The sequence below is a fragment of the Pistacia vera genome, unplaced genomic scaffold, assembly GCF_008641045.1.
Source record: "Pistacia vera cultivar Batoury unplaced genomic scaffold, PisVer_v2 Contig771, whole genome shotgun sequence".
Taxonomy (NCBI): Eukaryota; Viridiplantae; Streptophyta; class Magnoliopsida; order Sapindales; family Anacardiaceae; genus Pistacia; species Pistacia vera.
In genome coordinates, this window is record NW_022196636.1 from 17,858 (window position 1) to 36,324 (window position 18,467).

An 18,467-nucleotide genomic window follows, 5' to 3' on the forward strand; every position below is an offset into this window, starting at 1 on the left:
CCAGTCTCTACTCTACAAAACCTCTCTAACTCCAGCACTTGATAACCCTTTGTTCACCGACGATCAAATTAGGGGTTTGGTGAGCAGTTGGAAATAGTAAACAGGACCGGAGAGAGCGCCAGTCACTAGTTCAACTAGCCAGTCTAGTTTTCATAACATTGCGAAAATGCTTCAATAAATCCTTTTTTTAATTTCTTGTGTTTAAATTCACTCTGGTTCACAAACGAAAATATATATATATATATATCGAAAGCATGGTTTATAATGTAGTCAATATTAGCAGGCGAGCTCATCTTCTTTATACTTGTCCAAAATTTAGACTTCATATTACGATAATTAATATGTCTAAACTAATACATAGATTAAGAAATGGCATATGGTTGCATCCATTAATTATTTAAAAGATGACCAACCCACTTTGCTTGACTACAGCTTTTGAATTGTGTGTAGTCGCCCATGAGAGGGGGTTTTACTACATTATGATAATCAAAATGTTTAAATTGAAACATAAATTAAGAAATGAAATTCGATTGATTATCAAAATGTCTAAAGTTAAGACATATACAGATTGAGAAATGACATGTGGCTTCATCCATTCATTAATTTAATTGAAAGGAGACCTACTTTGTTCAATTATAGCTCTTAAACTATGTGTAGATACCAATGTTTTTATACCCTGGACTGACTTTGACCCGGTCAAAAGGCCGGTCCATGGGTTGGGTGGTCCGATTGGTCCAACCGGTGGCTAGGACCGATGACATGTAATTCATCAATTGATTAATTTAAATAAAAAATGACCGATTTTATTGAGTTATAGCTCTTGAATTGTGTATAAATATCCACAAAAAAAATACATTTATAAAGCCAGTCTCTTCGGTAAAATCCACGTGCTTGACGGGGTGAATATTATCACTTAAGAACTTTGGTATATATTTAGAGTTTTTTTAACTGAAAAAAATGCAAATGTTAGTATATTACACTAAATAATTTGTGTAAATCAAGACAATTTTTTAATTAATTATATTTTTGGTGCCACTTTGGTCTTATGCCAAAGTAACGGGTATCCAAATAAATATTCTATTCTCAATACGACGTCGTTTCGTCCAAGTCAAAATAGCTCATTACACGCTCGAGCCCTAAATCAGATCATTGAGTGCAGCGGTTCCCGCTTCTTAGAGTAGTAGTCTTCGCATTTGCTTCTAAGCCCTAGCTTCCGTCTTACTTAGCCAGAATGAAGCTCGTCAGGTCGGTTACGACAACTTAACTTCCTCTTTGTGTTGCTAGTTATGTGTTTTTTAGTTTATTGATCTTGTTGTCTGTCATTTTTTATGTGAAATTTCTCAGGTTTTTGATGAAGCTGAACAATGAGACCGTTTCGATTGAGCTTAAGAACGGAACCATTGTTCACGGAACCATCACAGGTTGCTTACTTTCTCTTTCACTTTTTGCTTCGTTTCTTTTCAGAAGTTTTATGTATCTAGGGTTTTGTTAAACCCTAGGGTTTTATCTTGTTTAATTGTTCCTTTCTTTTCTGTAGACGTTCTTATGATTTTTTTCGGTTAAATTTTCTAGTTGAGCTTAATTTCTGAGGGGTGTTGGGACTGAATAGTTTCTAGTTTGAGGAAAATGTAGAGATAATTTGGGTAGGATTTTGGCTTATTTTGTAGTAATATAAATTCAGTTGTTATGCCTTGTTTTTTTGTGACAATAAATAATTTCTAAAGTTTTATGTGTGAGATTGGCATGGGTTCTTAGCTTTGAATCCTGCTATGAAACCACAATAAATAATTGTTTTGTCAGGAGATGCAGAAAAATTATGGACAATTCAATTAGTGATACCATGTAATCATTCCTTTTTGAGAACTTGTGTGTATAGTTTTGCTTGAAAAGTAATTGGTTCTGGATATTAGTCGGGTTATGATTGTTTCATCAAATTTTTTACTCTTATCTTATATGTTACCCAAAATAAATTGAATTGGGACCTATTCGTTAGATTTTTTTTTTTTTTTTTTCGAATTTGTTATAGTTTATGTTTTGATTTGGTATGTGACAGAGGATGCTTTACTGTATTTTTCATTTTACTATTATTAAGAATGCCTATGGGTGGTCAACTGCCCATCATTGATTTCTTTTCTTATTAATTGTTCTCATATAAGCATTACTTGCATCATTGTAAACCAGGGCTGGGTAGTATAAGATTTTATTGACTCCAAAATATGATGACAAGATGGTGGAGTTTGAGTTTTGATTGTTCTCCAAACAGCATGCATGATTTTTCATACATTTACTGATTATTGGAGATGAATGTACTTCATTTGCTGTTACTATGCAAAACCATTGGCCATACATATTGGAAAGCACTAACTGATCTATGAATCTTTTATAAGTTTTATAGGATATGGTTATTCTTTTTCTCTCTATTTGTGCTCTTTAAGTTTCCTATATAGATTAGGATTGGCTTTCCCATCTTAGGGCATGGTTTTGTGCATTTTAAGGTTTTCATAATAGAGGTGTATATCTCTTTGGATAAATATAACCTTTATCTGGCTCTTGTGTGATTAGAATGATAGATTTTTTGCCTTTCTGTTATAAAGAGTTTAAGATTTTTCTTTTGTTTATCTAAAGTTAGGACTGGTTGTAGGAAATCTGGGGTTTTATGCCTTAACACATTGTCTTGAGAGTTTATGGTTATTTTCCTTTGTTTGTGGGTTGAATGATGGGGCAACCCTTGATTCACATGTGGAAGAAACTCGTTGTAAGATTGACCTCCATCAGAGTCATGAATTCCTGATGGTTTCTTTAGCTGATGAATCAAGGTTTAAAGTAATAATGACCTTTAAAGCATAAACATTCCAATCCTGAGATTTTCGTGTTTTTGTTTGTTGAGCTCACTCAATAGGTTCTGTATTACTGGGGGAACCTGTTTTCCAATTGTTCCTGCCCTGTAGAAAATTGTACACAGTTAGCGTTTTTCTAAGGGCTGGCTCCTCTCCCTGTCTGTCTTTCTGTCGGTTTCTCCCATGTCACATCTGCTGTTGCGTACACATGGATGCCCCCAGTTGCATAGGAACACCCACAGACTTTCTTGCACTTTGCTTATCTTACTCCAACGCCATTTATCAACAACATGCTCCAACCATTTTGGTTAATGTGCCATTTTTCTTTCTATCTGGGGTGGGGGCGTGGCAATGGTGTTGTGGTGCTATTGGGTGGTATTTTTGCTTGTCATGAGAGTGATTGTTTTATTTCATTATAGTATATTATTATCATCTGAATTTTCTTCGTATTTCTCCAAGGCATGCTGTGTTGATGTTACCTCAGCTTAGTATTCAGGTTGATATAATAATCGAAGTAACCCTAGCAGTGTATATTATTCCTAATTGAATTACTATTTAGGTTTTACAAATTTGTGAAGATGCAAATATTTTGACAGTTCAATTTGCTGGTTTATTATAGGTGTGGATATCAGTATGAACACACATTTGAAAACAGTGAAACTTACGCTGAAGGGGAAAAATCCAGTAACTTTGGACCACCTTAGTGTGAGGGGTAACAACATTCGTTATTATATTCTTCCTGACAGTTTGAATCTTGAAACATTGCTGGTTGAAGAGACGCCTAGGGTCAAGCCCAAGAAGCCAACTGCCGGTATGATCATTTCTCTTATTAAACCATGTTTATGTTATTAAATTGTATCCAGTTTAGGATTTTGTCTCATGAATACGAAGGATATTAATCATTCTAATCCTCATCAAACTCCAGGGAGGCCTGTTGGGGGACGTGGTCGGGGCCGTGGACGTGGTCGCGGACGTGCTCGTGGTGGCCGTTAAATATGTTGCACCGATTCCAATTTTTCGCAGCACCTGGTTATGTAAACATCTAAGTTGTAGTAGAGTATGTTGGTGATCTCAAGGACAAAAAAAGAGTTGTATTGTTATCTAATTTTCTATTTCACTTATTACCCAGGGAAGTTTGATTGTGAATTCTGAGTTTCACTCCGGTGTTTTGATTCCGATTCCTTATAACGCTACTAAAATAGATATTAAGAGAGAGAGAGAGAGAGAGAGAGAGAGAGAGAGAGCGGCCATCAGTTAGTATTTGCTTAATTCCATGGCATTTAGCAATATTTCTGAAAATTGATTTATAGCGATTAACGGTTCTTATATTCCCAATGATAAAATTTTTGTTATCATATTTAATTTAAATGTTAATTTTTTATAATTACAGTAATGCATATGTTTATAATAATAGGATTAAATTAATTTATTGCTGGGTTATAATTTAATAAAAGTGTAAGTATAAAAATTATTGTTTTGATTTTTGATTTTATAATTTATGTTTTAGTAGTATTAATTAGAAATTTAATTTATTGTTTTAGTAGTATTATAATTTTTTATTAATTTTTAATATTACTTGATTTTTTATTTTATAGTTCATGTTTTAAATAATAAAAGCCAGTAAAGAGGAGTATTTTTTAGGAGGAAATTTGTATATTTCTTCTCTTCATCAGAAAGCTATACATGTCAGCGTAAAATCAGGAACTAATTTGCCTACTTATTGGAAATAATTAACCTATTTTACAGCAACTAAATATTTTAATTACAAGAAATAATTAGCCTAATTTACATAAACTAATTAGCCTTATTTAAATAAACAAATCTTCTATTATCCAACACTCCCCCTCAAGCTAGCTTGAAAATATCATCCATTGCCAGCTTGCTAGTAAAGTNTGAGAGTTTATGGTTATTTTCCTTTGTTTGTGGGTTGAATGATGGGGCAACCCTTGATTCACATGTGGAAGAAACTCGTTGTAAGATTGACCTCCATCAGAGTCATGAATTCCTGATGGTTTCTTTAGCTGATGAATCAAGGTTTAAAGTAATAATGACCTTTAAAGCATAAACATTCCAATCCTGAGATTTTCGTGTTTTTGTTTGTTGAGCTCACTCAATAGGTTCTGTATTACTGGGGGAACCTGTTTTCCAATTGTTCCTGCCCTGTAGAAAATTGTACACAGTTAGCGTTTTTCTAAGGGCTGGCTCCTCTCCCTGTCTGTCTTTCTGTCGGTTTCTCCCATGTCACATCTGCTGTTGCGTACACATGGATGCCCCCAGTTGCATAGGAACACCCACAGACTTTCTTGCACTTTGCTTATCTTACTCCAACGCCATTTATCAACAACATGCTCCAACCATTTTGGTTAATGTGCCATTTTTCTTTCTATCTGGGGTGGGGGCGTGGCAATGGTGTTGTGGTGCTATTGGGTGGTATTTTTGCTTGTCATGAGAGTGATTGTTTTATTTCATTATAGTATATTATTATCATCTGAATTTTCTTCGTATTTCTCCAAGGCATGCTGTGTTGATGTTACCTCAGCTTAGTATTCAGGTTGATATAATAATCGAAGTAACCCTAGCAGTGTATATTATTCCTAATTGAATTACTATTTAGGTTTTACAAATTTGTGAAGATGCAAATATTTTGACAGTTCAATTTGCTGGTTTATTATAGGTGTGGATATCAGTATGAACACACATTTGAAAACAGTGAAACTTACGCTGAAGGGGAAAAATCCAGTAACTTTGGACCACCTTAGTGTGAGGGGTAACAACATTCGTTATTATATTCTTCCTGACAGTTTGAATCTTGAAACATTGCTGGTTGAAGAGACGCCTAGGGTCAAGCCCAAGAAGCCAACTGCCGGTATGATCATTTCTCTTATTAAACCATGTTTATGTTATTAAATTGTATCCAGTTTAGGATTTTGTCTCATGAATACGAAGGATATTAATCATTCTAATCCTCATCAAACTCCAGGGAGGCCTGTTGGGGGACGTGGTCGGGGCCGTGGACGTGGTCGCGGACGTGCTCGTGGTGGCCGTTAAATATGTTGCACCGATTCCAATTTTTCGCAGCACCTGGTTATGTAAACATCTAAGTTGTAGTAGAGTATGTTGGTGATCTCAAGGACAAAAAAAGAGTTGTATTGTTATCTAATTTTCTATTTCACTTATTACCCAGGGAAGTTTGATTGTGAATTCTGAGTTTCACTCCGGTGTTTTGATTCCGATTCCTTATAACGCTACTAAAATAGATATTAAGAGAGAGAGAGAGAGAGAGAGAGAGAGAGAGAGAGCGGCCATCAGTTAGTATTTGCTTAATTCCATGGCATTTAGCAATATTTCTGAAAATTGATTTATAGCGATTAACGGTTCTTATATTCCCAATGATAAAATTTTTGTTATCATATTTAATTTAAATGTTAATTTTTTATAATTACAGTAATGCATATGTTTATAATAATAGGATTAAATTAATTTATTGCTGGGTTATAATTTAATAAAAGTGTAAGTATAAAAATTATTGTTTTGATTTTTGATTTTATAATTTATGTTTTAGTAGTATTAATTAGAAATTTAATTTATTGTTTTAGTAGTATTATAATTTTTTATTAATTTTTAATATTACTTGATTTTTTATTTTATAGTTCATGTTTTAAATAATAAAAGCCAGTAAAGAGGAGTATTTTTTAGGAGGAAATTTGTATATTTCTTCTCTTCATCAGTAAGCTATACATGTCAGCGTAAAATCAGGAACTAATTTGCCTACTTATTGGAAATAATTAACCTATTTTACAGCAACTAAATATTTTAATTACAAGAAATAATTAGCCTAATTTACATAAACTAATTAGCCTTATTTAAATAAACAAATCTTCTATTATCCAACACTCCCCCTCAAGCTAGCTTGAAAATATCATCCATTGCCAGCTTGCTAGTAAAGTAGTCAAATTGTTGCTTTTGAAATCCCTTTGTAAGTATATCAGCAATTTGTTTGGTGGTTGGAACATATGGCATGCAAATCATTCCATTATCGATCTTTTCTTTGATAAAGTGTTTATCCACTTCCGCATGCTTCGTTCTATCATAAAGAACTGGATTATGAGCAATTGAGATTGTTGCGTTATTGTCGCAGTATACCTTCATGGGTGAGGAGTAAGGAATCGTCAAGTCTTCTAAAAGTCTTTTAATCCACACCCCTTCACAAATCCCTTGAGCAATTGATCTGAATTCCGCTTCTGCACTACTCCTAGCCATAATATTTTGTTTTGTGCTTTGCCAAGTAACTAGGTTTCTCCAACAAAGGTGCAGTAATCGGAAGTTGGTCTTTTATCAGTTATACTCCCGGCCCAATCTACATCAGTGTAGACTTCAATATGTAGATGTCCACGTTTCTTGAACAACAGACCCTTTTCCAGCAGACCCTTTCAAGTATCTCAAGATTCTATACACAGCATCAAAGTGTTCCGGACCAGGTGAATGCATAAATTAAATAACCATGCTATATCTAGACGTGTATGGGCCAAATAAATCAGTCTTCCAACAAGTCTTTATTACTGCCCCCGATTCACCAGTTCTTCAGTTTTGGCACATTATAGTTTCATGTTGGTTTCAATTGGTGTTTTAGCTGCTTTGCTTCCAAGCAAACTTGTTTCAACAAGTAAGTCAAGTACATACTTGCATTGATTAACAAATATTCCTTCCTTAGACATAGCAAACTCCATCCCAAGGAAATATTTGAATGTACCCAAGTCCTTGATTTCAAAATCATTAGCAAGTTTCATTTTAAGTCGTTCCAGCTCAACATTGCCATCACCTGTCAAGATTATATCATCTACGTATACAATCAAGATATCAATTTTACCTTCTCTTAAATGTTTATTAAACATAGTATGATTTGCTTGACTTTGATAGTAACCATAACTTCTTACAATCTTCCCAAAGCGTTCAAACCATGCTCTAGGGGATTGTTTGAACCCTTATAATGACTTCTTCAATCTACAAACTTTATCTTTACTAAACTTTCCTTAAATCGAGGTGGTAGGTTCATAAAAACGTCCTCTTCCAAGTCTATCTAGAAAAACATTTTTTACATCCAACCGATGTAACGACCAATTGGAATTCATCACTGAAGATAATAAAACCCAGATTGAGCTTATTTTGGCTACTGGAGCAAATATTTCCTGATAGTCAATCCCGTATGTCTAAGTGAACCCTTTAGCCACAAGTCTTGTCTTGTACCTTTCTATGTTTCCATCAGCTTTACACTTAATTGTAAACATCCATTTGCATCCTACTGTCTTTTTATCCCTTGGCAAGTCAACTACCTCCAGAGCGTCATTCTTTCTGAGAGCATTCATTTATTCCATAACGATTAACTTCCAATTTGGATCATCTAGAGCTTCTTGAATATTCCTTGGAACAAACAAGTGAGACATCTTAGAGGTAAAAGCTCTATGGTTATTAGAAAGTTTCTAGTAAGATAAATATTTGGCAATAGGATGACTAGTGCATGAACGGACTCCTTTCGTAATAACAATAGGAATATCAAGGTCTATGGGCTCATTATTCGAAGGTTTAATAGAAGCAAGAATAGGAACAGGAATAACTGGAATGTTCTCAGGACCATCTCTCTTAGATTTTGGTTGCTCTTGTGTTGGGCTAATAGAGAGGTCATTACCCTTCGTATGAGTCCTCTTTCTAATACAAACCTGAAGCTCAGTATTCAGGTCATCTTGGTCCTTTTGTAGTATATCTCCCCCTATTGGTGATACATTAATACTTGGCAATGGTTGACTAGTATCTTGAACAATTTTTTTTTCTAGGGTTGTGTTGTAGAAAGAACATGATTGTTCAGAATTGTGTTAGGTAACGAAACATGCATGTCCTAGAAATTGTCTCCTTTTTTCTTTTCCTCCCCCTGAAGATAATTTTGGTCAAAGTAAGGTTGGTTTTTCAAAAAAAGAAACATCCATACTAACATGGATTTTCCTGGTTTAAGGGTATAACACTTGTATCCTTTTTTATTTGGAGCATAACTGACGAAACACATTTTTCAGCTCCAGGATCAAGTTTGGATCAGAATTTGCTAGGTATGTAAACAGACACTATGCAACCAAAAACTTTTATTGGCAAATCAGATTGTATTCTTGTTTCAAGAAAAGTTTTTTTTGAGGCAATCTAAGGGTATGATAAATTTCAAAACTCGGGTAGGCATCCTATTGATCAAGTAGGAGGCCGTTAAAACGGCCTCACCCCATAAATACTTTGGAATAGTCATGGAAAACATTATGGCACGAGCCGCTTCAAGAAAATGTTTGTTTTTTTCTTTCCACAATCCCATTTTGTTAAGGGGTGTCACGACATGTAGATTGATGTTGAATCCCCTTTTCTTTTAAAAAATTCCCCAGATACTCATTAAATTACTATGTTCCATTATCAGAGTGAAAAATAATTATTTTTGTTTGAAATTGGTTTTCGACCATTTTGTAAAACTCTTTGAACAATTTATCCACTTCAAATTTTTGTTAATCAAATAAACCCAACATAATCTGGTATGATAATCTATAAAGGTTACAAACCATTTTTTTTCTAAACACAATAGTGATCTTAGAAGGGCCCCATACGTCACTATGAATTAAATAAAATGGTTTTGAAGCACAATAGGGTTTTGAGGAATAAGTAGGATGATGGCTTTTTGATAAATGAAAACTTTCACATTGAAAAGATGAACAATCGAAATTTTTAAACAAATTAGGAAATAAATGTCTAAGATAGGGAAACTAGGATGTCCTAGTCTAAGATGCCAAAGTATTATTTGTTCACGAGCAAAAATTGAACTCATACTACTAAAACCTCGAGCTTTTTTATTATTGAAGGAGTTGTCACCAATGTAGTAAAGACCATCTATCATCCTAGCACTGCCAATCATCATCCCCAGCTTTGGGCCTGAAATTCACAATGAGAATTAGAGAAAATAAAACGACAGTTAGAATCTTTGGACAATTTACTCATGGAAAAAAGATTATAGGTAAGTCTAGGAATATGGAGAACGAATTTAAGATCTTTATTCTCATAAATCTTTATTAGGCCTTTCCTTGCAATAGGTGAAAAGCTACCATCTACAATTTTGATTTTTTTCATTACCAAGACAAGGTGAATAATAATATTAATATATTAGGTCTCTCTCACACACTCAAAAGATAATACAATAAAATAAAGAAACAAATATAAAGGACACCATAACCAAAATAAAATTATTAAACCCTTTTCAAGTTATGTGAGAAAACAATGCATAAACAGTGAGATAAGTTATTTAGTTCAATTGAACTATTGTGAAGTGGTGGGTTCAAAACCAAGGCAACATGCTCCACTTTCAAGTTTAATGAACTTGACCTACTGTTCATAAATACCAGCTTGTTCGCTAAAATAGGCAGTGGTATACACATTGGAATCCAACATGAGATGTTTTTTTTTGATTTTATATATAATAAAGTAGAATCCTCCAAAACCTGGGCGGCAAAGATAAATTTTTGATACTTTTTCCCTCGAAAGTATTTGTTTTAATAAGTGACCAATTGAATCCATGCCAGAAATTTGTAACAAGAGTATCAAAAAATATTAAAAGTTATATCTACAATATAATTCATGTTTCAGGTTCTCAAACAGACCTTCACCGGTAAAAAATTTGAGTCAACCTTGCATTAAACAGAAGAGTCAGGGGACAACTATCTTTACTTTGATTTGCCTGTAATACATAAATCAGTATTGTTCTATAATAATCAAACTAGAAATTAAGGGCTGTTATGAAGATTATCAAAAAGGACTAGCTCTTGCAAAAGGGTTGAAATATCAAATTGTTTTGCAAAGCTTAATTAAATCCATTACTCTCCTAGTCAAATGGCTAGCCCCATCTCCCACTTTCTGGTATATGTAATTTAGCTCTTTTTTAACTACTATATTTTGTATGATCGTTTTCTGTGAAATCAAACAATTTATGAAATTTTTTTAAAGATTGTAATTCTAAAAAACAATCATTTACCCACAATCAAATGAGAAAGAATGCTATATCCAAACTATTTGGTTTAGTTTTATTTTAACCTTTATTGAAGTCATATAAAATTCTTGTTAATCTTCTTCCTTATTGTTGGAAATCATATTGCTTCTCTTTACATCATTTTTTTGGATACTTGGACAAGTGAGGTAACAAGATAGAGATCTTATCAAGACTATTATAAACTATAAAATGGATCTGCAGCAACTGTACATTCCCCTTCCAGTCCTATACTAATATACATGCCTTTTTAAGCTTCACATTCTTCTCATGGAACCACTTCATGTATTGATAAATTCATAAAAGGTTTTTGTGCAGATGATATGATCTTTTTCTATGCTAAGAGTGAGATCTAGTTGACATATTTTAGACATGCTCTGTTATTATTTACTGTATTTTTACATCTGATATTGTTTTTATTTAATATTTTGGTAAGTATGCTTGTGTGCTTGGTATATCCATATCACTAAGTTTTCATGGCTAGTTAGAACTTGGAAGAATGTTCTTGACGCCAAATTTTTTCATTGAGCTAGTGGGAGTTGAGTTGACTGAGACAGTAAAGGAGTGCATATTGCGCTAGCATTGACTTGACTCCAATTTTTTTGACTGAGACAATGAGGGAGTGGATATTGTGCTAGCTTTGAGTCTTGTTACATGGTGCAGGGAATCTCTGGTTTGTTGATTGCTCACCTACCAGTGAGTGTCATCATTATAATGTATATTTTGGATGATATATTACATTGTCATTACTCTAAAAGACATAATTTTGATGGGCATTGTTTTTTATTTGTTTCCTATTTCTATTTGTACAAAGTCAACTGTTGCTTTAAGCATAAATATAAATTTGATGTGCTATGGACCTAAAAATTAGGGGAAAAGGCCTAAAGGTACATTCACTACTCAACGTCCTACACATTTAAAAAAATGAAACAATACATATGAAGCTATGTCAAAGTGCTGCCATAACAGATGGGGAGCTCTACGGTATCTGTACTGATTAATATTGTTTCTTTGCGGAGTTATGCCCCCATTTAAACTGCATGCGCATATTCTACTACTTAATTACAAATTAACACACTTGTAGTAGACTTTCGGCAATAAAAATATGATTTCTAACAAAAAGAGATAATTGTTGTCATGGAAACTACGATTTCTCTTTAGGATGAAGCTTCTAATGACCAAAAAGAAAGTGACAACCGTCTCTGAAGTGCAATTTTTCTTACCACATGTAAAGAAATTATCAAACCCTTTCAAGTTCATGTAAAGAAAGGATTGCATTAAAAATCAGCAGATGCATTTCAGTTAATTAGGACTGGTATAAAACTGGAAATTCCTTCAAGTTTTATGATAGATTATACATTATTATAAAATAGATAAATAAAAGAGGAAAACACAGTCTACACAATATTTCAGCTCTAGCATGAAACAAAAGCCACAAACACTCTACTTCAAAGTAAAAAATACTCACAGGGTTTGTCAATTAGAAAGCCTATGACACTAGCTATCAGCAACAAAATGCAATTAAAAGAAAAACTACTCAATAAAAACACGATGAAATAGAAAGTCCAACACACAACTTTCAGATAATTTCACATCAAAATATGTGCTTCCGCAGCATCTAAATGCCTAAGAAATGTAATCTCATTAGTAATGCAAAAACAACAGAACAGCTTAATGCACAAATTTCATAAAAAATTAGGGCTAAGCACCATTAAGAAAATATCTTGAAGCAAAATATTTAAGGTAACATTAAGAAAAACAAATCTTGAAACCCAACTCACCGATCTGCGACTGCAATATTGGTGGGGAGGAGAGCCGCGAGTCTTGCGACGGAGAGAGACATGAGATGATGAGCCGACGCCCGACAACGATAGAGAGAGGAGATGACCAACCAACGAGGATGAGTGAGGGTGATCGTCGACGGTGGGTATGGGAATGGGATCATGGTTCACGGATGAGAGATTGAGAGAATGAATGAGTCAGGTGAGGTTTACTGATGAGAGATTCAGAGGTGAGAAAGAATGTTATTTTGTTTTAGAGTTAGGGACTTAGGGTTTCTGGGTTAGGGATTTCTGATTTGCAAAAAACGGGTACCCGCAGGTTTACTTATATAACCTATTAATAATATGGGTCGGGCCGGGTATGGATTGAAAAAAAAACGGGTCCAACATATTAAACCCATACCCTATGTTTTTTACCCGGGTACAGGCCAACCCACAGGTCTGGACCCGTTTTGCCAGGTCTAGATACTCGAGTTTTTGCTGCCCAAAGAAACATTTTTTTGTGGTTGGCGACTATCTAATTCTCGTGAAGTGTCTGCAGGATGATCGTTAAGTGTTGCACATGCTCTTCCATGGTCGTACTGTACACGAGAATGTCATCAAAAAACACCAGAATAAACTTCCTCAAGTACAGCCAAAAAATATCATTCATTAGAGCTTGGAAAGTTGCTGGCGTGTTGGTTAATCCGAAGGGCATGACTAGGAATTCATAATGCCTTTCATGGGTCCTAAAGGCGGTCTTAGAGGTGTCTTTCTCTCTTACTCTGATTTGGCGGTACCCCAATTTCAAATCCAATTTGGAGAAGACTACAGTGCCCCCCCTCAATTCATCAAATAACTCAACCACCAAGGGGATTGGAAATTTGTCCGGAACTGTTAATTTGTTTAAAGCTCGATAGTTGACACAAAACCTCCATCCGCCATCTTTCTTTTTGACAAGTAACACTGGACTAGAAAATGAGCTTACATTCGGTTTGATAATGCCTGAAGCTAACATTTCTCTAACAATTCGCTTAATCTCATTTTTTGGGTAGTAGGGATTGCGGTAAGGTCGAATGTTCAGTGGTTGGGCGTTGGGTAAGAGCCGAATGGCTTGCATTGTTCCTAATGGGGGGTAATCCAGCTAAGGGTTTAAAAATTGACTGAAACAGCTCCAATATTTCCAGCAGTCTACTGTCCATGCATCCCCATCTCTAGCTATTTTTTGCAAGGAGCCGAATTCCACTATATACATTTGCCCTTCCTTCTGGATTGTCTTTAACATTGCTTTCAAGGATACCAACGTCTTGCTCAATGCCGGATCCCCACAGAGTGTCACAGTTTTGCCTATATCCTTGAATCTCATTACTTGGTTCTTCCAATCTATTGTTGTTTCCCCTAGCACCTCTAACCAGGCCATGCCTGACACCACATCCGAGCTGTTCATGTCGAATGGGAAAAAATCCAACACAGCCGAGACTCCTAAAGATCAATACAAATTCCTTGGCACTCACCCTCACTTCTCACCCGATAACCATCCCCTAATCTTACTCCAAATGACTGCGTCCCAGTGACAGGAACTTTTAATTTCTCAACTACTCCTCTACTAATAAAATTACGAGATGCCCTACTATCAATCAAAACAATTAATCCTGTATCCTGAATCATACCCTTTAATTTCATGGTTTTTGGTCCGTTGATCCCTACTACAGAACTGAGTGATAGCTCAATGTCATCCTGGGTAGTTCCTCAGATTCTTTGTTCGTTTTTCCCACCCTAACAGGCTTGGTTTCTTCCTCCTCTTCATCCATGAAGATGACTTGAAATTGTCTTCTCCATAACGGTGACTAGGAAAAAATTTTGCATCACACCTAAAGCACAAACCTCTCTCTCTTTTCTTCTGGATCTCATTCTCAGTCATGTGTTTAAAGGGAAACTTTCTGCGATTAGAAAGACTTTACTTTATGGGTTGATTCATCGTGAAGCTGCTACCTCTTTGGCTGTTGGCTGGGTTAGCATTTGGGAATCGTCACTGTTGATCCTAAGGAATGCTTGATTTGGGTGTATTTGTGAATGAGGGTTGGTAGATTTGCGACCTAAACCCATTGCTATTGAATCCTAATTGGCGACCCGAACCCTTCCCAAAGGAATTGATGCCTCTATTTGTTCCATTAAACCCACCAGATCGTGTCCCTTTATTCAGCCCATTTTTAATTTCATCTAAAGCCCAATTTTTTTCTTCAATCTTTTGGGCTAAATCTATCAATTGGACCAAAGTTTTAGGCCTACCCAACCTCACCTCAGCTTTGATCTCGGGCTTAAGCCCATTAATAAAAGTAGCCCACAAAATGTCTTCCCTAACCTCACATAATGGAGCAAATGTTGCCTCAAACTTACGACGATATTCCTCAACAGTTCCTGTTTGTTTGATCGCCATTAGAGCTTCGTAAGGACCTTCCTCTTGAGACCCACTAACCTATGGATAAGAGCGAGTTTGAAAATGGCCCACAAATTCACTGGGGCTTGAACTTCCATCCATTGAAACCAATTCACAACATCGCTTTCCATGCATACCACAATCGTGTTTAATCGATCCTCCTCCTCTGTGATTCTATACACGCTGAAGTACCTCACGATCCTAAATAACCAACCATATGGATCATCTCCTGAAAAAAGCAGTATATCCAGTTTCTGGCCACCATACTCTGGTCTTTCTCGCCCATGATTATCATGATTGTCATTTCCCCCTCCCTGGTTTAGATCGTTCCTCCCATGTAATTCAGCCAATCCACTCATTTCTCCCCTTCTAGCTTCTTCTTCATCTTTTCGTCTCATCCACGCCTGCATCTCCCTAGACAATCTCTGATCGTACCCAATTCTCTTTCAATATTATCAACCTTGTTCTCCATTCTAGTACCAACCATGACCTTGCTCTGATACTACTTTGATAGAAACCCTAGGCTTCTCTTGCGAAAGTTCACTCACAGACCACCACACAGATCACTTTGAACTCCAATGGTCACTAGCCAAAATTTCCAGTCACACAAGAACAGTTTTAACACTTCACACAATTGAAAACACAAGCAATGCTGAGTAATCTCAATATCTATATTTAATAACAACTCTGTGACATTCCTATTCGAATAATAAATCATCCACAACTAAAATTAAACATAATCAAAAGGTAAGCATAAACTAGCTCATCTAAGATGAGTCTGCATACAAAAATAAACTCGCTGGACTTCGAGGGCCAGCACCTCCCCAATCCCTTTTCCTTTTACAAAATCGATGATGATGAAAGATCCTTCTCATTGCCTTTTGTTCTTTGTACTCTCTTGCTATAACTGAATTCAGCTCCCTAACAAATCAGCATTTGCCACTTGTCACTCTCCCATAAACCCAATACCACCCACCATCATGCATATAACCTGACCTTAGTCCCTCATCCCACTTTTTACACCTTTATTTTTCCTCCCATATACTAAAGTGCTGTTGGTCTCATCAAAATACCAGATGAGGAACTGGATTTTGGCAATTTAAGGAGCTGATCCATCTGCTCTTTATTGAAGGGACTCATTTCAGCTTCATTTGCAAAAGGAACCCACGGTGGGATCTATCAACATGCCTGCTGCTCTTTCAATTAGTCGATTTTCCATGGATCTTCCAACAATTTTCACGAGTATGGCGTGGCTCGTTGTAGTGGTCACACCACACATGAGGTTTGTCGTCCATCCTTTGTTGACTAGCATTTGCATCAGCAACAGCCAAGGAAGAGTTCTCAATAAGACCTCTAGTAGTCTCTTTCCCAAGCATGACCCTCCTGCGACTCTCCTCCCTTCTAACTTAAGAGAATACCTCGCTAATTGGAGGTAGAGGTTTTCTGCCTATTATTCTTCCCCTCACTTCATCATACTCAACATCGAGTCCAGCAAGAAATTTGTAAATTCAAAAGTCTTCCTCTTCTTTCTCATTGTGGTTGTAGTCCTTTGTGGATTTCCATTCATAATCACTGAACAGATCAAGATCTTGCCATAGCTGTTTCAGTGTGTTGAAGTATTTGGTGACGTTATCATCTCCTTGCCGGATTTCAACAAGTTTCAAAATCAAGCCATAAACTTGGGACTGATTACCCATATCAGAATACATTTGGTTAACGTTGTCCCAGAGTTCCTTCATCGTTGGATAACACAAAAAAAAAATTGGACCAGATGTCTTCATTCATGGAATTCACAAGCCACGTTATTACCATGGAGTTTTCAGCATCCCAGGTAGCATATGTCAGGTCCTCATTTGGTAGTGCCTCTTATCTCCAGTCGGATAACCTATTTTCCCCTCGCCCCAAATATACAAGTGCACAGATTGGGACCAACACACAAAGTTGTCGTCATTCAAGCGGATGGTTGTGATCTAGACAGAGTGTAATTCGGTATTGGAGGCTTGGGTGGCAGTGGTTTTTGACTGGTTTCCAGAAGAACTAACTTCAGAAGAGGTGTCAGCCATGGTGAACAAAGGAGACGTAGGTGGAATAAGACTTAAAAGGTTTTTTTTTTCTTTTTCTTTTAGAAAGAGTCAAAGATCAAATTCCCTACTCTGATACCATAGTAAAAAATAGTATTTTTTAGGAGGAATTTTGTACATTTCTTTTCTTCATCAATAAGCTGTACATGTTTCCTATTTATAGGAGAATGCCTGGAAATAATTAGCCTAATTTACAGCAACTAATCACCCTAATTATAGGAAATAATTAGCCTAGTTTACAGCAATCAATTAGCTTAATTACTAGAAATAATTAGTCTAATTTACATAAACTAATTAGCCTAATTTAAAGGAACAAATCTTCTATTTTCCAACAGATAAATATTTTATTCCATTTTAAACTTTTAATATAATAAGGTATATATATTTTTTGCAATATGCAGATAATTATTATTATGTAGATTGTACAGTCAACTCTCTATATGGGAATTAGAAAAAATTTGACTTATTACAGTGAAATTTATTCTTATTTAGAATAAAGAGATTTTATTGTATTTAATAAAAAATAATTAAAAAAAAAAGCGAACGAAAAGGATCATAGGAAGGTTTTGGACCAGCCCAAAAGCAAATGAGGGTAAATTAAAAAGGAGCCTGTATCAAATTCAAAATTCAAACGGGGAGGTCTATGTTTGTTTTTTTGTAACTTTTTATAAAAAAATTATTTCACCGAAGTTAATAAATTAAATAAATTTAGGGTGAGTGAAGCTTGCGGTTGCGGATAAAGATGAAGAAAGCGTTGACGGTGCTCGGGGCCCTAGCGTTAGGGTGGCTTGCAATTGAGATAGCTTTTAAGCCGTTTCTGGACAAGGCTCGAGCCGCCATGGACAAATCAGATCCTGCTCGTGATCCGGACGACGACGTCGTTGAAGACGACAAGAAGTCTTCCTCTTCCTCCTCCGATGCCGATGCCGATTCTTCGGATGAGAAACCTTCCTATGAGAAGCCTTCTGATGCATAAGGTCATATTTAAATATTATTATATTTCTAGGTATTTGCTTTAACTACTGTTAAGTATAGTTTATGTATTAGAAGTTGAATTTCTACTGTTATGATTATTAGTTTTTCAGTTCAATTTTTATCACCTCGCCATAGCTCAAACCAATTTCAATCAGAAATTATGCATAGTTTTAATTTTAAGAAAACAGAAATCAAAATAAAATGAAGGGAATTCCAACTTCGTAATGAACTTTGTATGTCAGGAGAGCTGAAAGCTTCTTAATTTAACTTAAATTTAAATATCATTAGAAATTGCATTGGTCTCAACTACAGTGAGATGAT

General features: G+C 35.5%; 3 protein-coding genes across 3 annotated transcripts; all 3 read left to right on the forward strand.

Annotated features, from left to right (window-relative positions):
• The first annotated feature begins 1,110 nt into the window (after positions 1 to 1,110).
• Positions 1,111 to 4,010, forward strand: LOC116116412 (small nuclear ribonucleoprotein SmD1b). Its single transcript, XM_031402480.1, has 4 exons — positions 1,111 to 1,245; positions 1,345 to 1,421; positions 3,457 to 3,648; positions 3,763 to 4,010. The coding sequence occupies exons 1-4, from the start codon at positions 1,232 to 1,234 to the stop codon at positions 3,828 to 3,830; spliced, it is 351 nt and encodes a 116-aa protein (XP_031258340.1). The 5' UTR covers positions 1,111 to 1,231; the 3' UTR covers positions 3,831 to 4,010.
• Positions 4,011 to 5,485: 1,475 nt separating this feature from the next.
• On the forward strand, positions 5,486 to 6,065 carry LOC116116416 (small nuclear ribonucleoprotein SmD1b-like). Its single transcript, XM_031402484.1, has 2 exons — positions 5,486 to 5,703; positions 5,818 to 6,065. The coding sequence occupies exons 1-2, from the start codon at positions 5,526 to 5,528 to the stop codon at positions 5,883 to 5,885; spliced, it is 246 nt and encodes an 81-aa protein (XP_031258344.1). The 5' UTR covers positions 5,486 to 5,525; the 3' UTR covers positions 5,886 to 6,065.
• An 11,719-nt stretch (positions 6,066 to 17,784) lies between these two features.
• On the forward strand, positions 17,785 to 18,267 carry LOC116116423 (outer envelope membrane protein 7-like). The gene has a single exon (XM_031402488.1). It carries the CDS (start codon positions 17,914 to 17,916, stop codon positions 18,145 to 18,147), a length of 234 nt encoding a protein of 77 aa, XP_031258348.1. The 5' UTR covers positions 17,785 to 17,913; the 3' UTR covers positions 18,148 to 18,267.
• The last annotated feature ends 200 nt before the right edge of the window (positions 18,268 to 18,467 follow it).

Bases quoted from the DNA above. Each gene is read 5' to 3' on its own strand.
- LOC116116412 (XM_031402480.1), top strand. The intron at 1,422-3,456 runs GTTGCTTACTTT...GGTTTATTATAG, and splicing joins TGTTCACGGAACCATCACAG to GTGTGGATATCAGTATGAAC. The intron at 3,649-3,762 runs GTATGATCATTT...ATCAAACTCCAG, and splicing joins GCCCAAGAAGCCAACTGCCG to GGAGGCCTGTTGGGGGACGT.
- LOC116116423 (XM_031402488.1), top strand. From the start codon at position 17,914: ATGAAGAAAGCGTTGACGGTGCTCGGGGCCCTAGCGTTAGGGTGGCTT.
- LOC116116416 (XM_031402484.1), top strand. From the start codon at position 5,526: ATGAACACACATTTGAAAACAGTGAAACTTACGCTGAAGGGGAAAAAT. The intron at 5,704-5,817 runs GTATGATCATTT...ATCAAACTCCAG, and splicing joins GCCCAAGAAGCCAACTGCCG to GGAGGCCTGTTGGGGGACGT.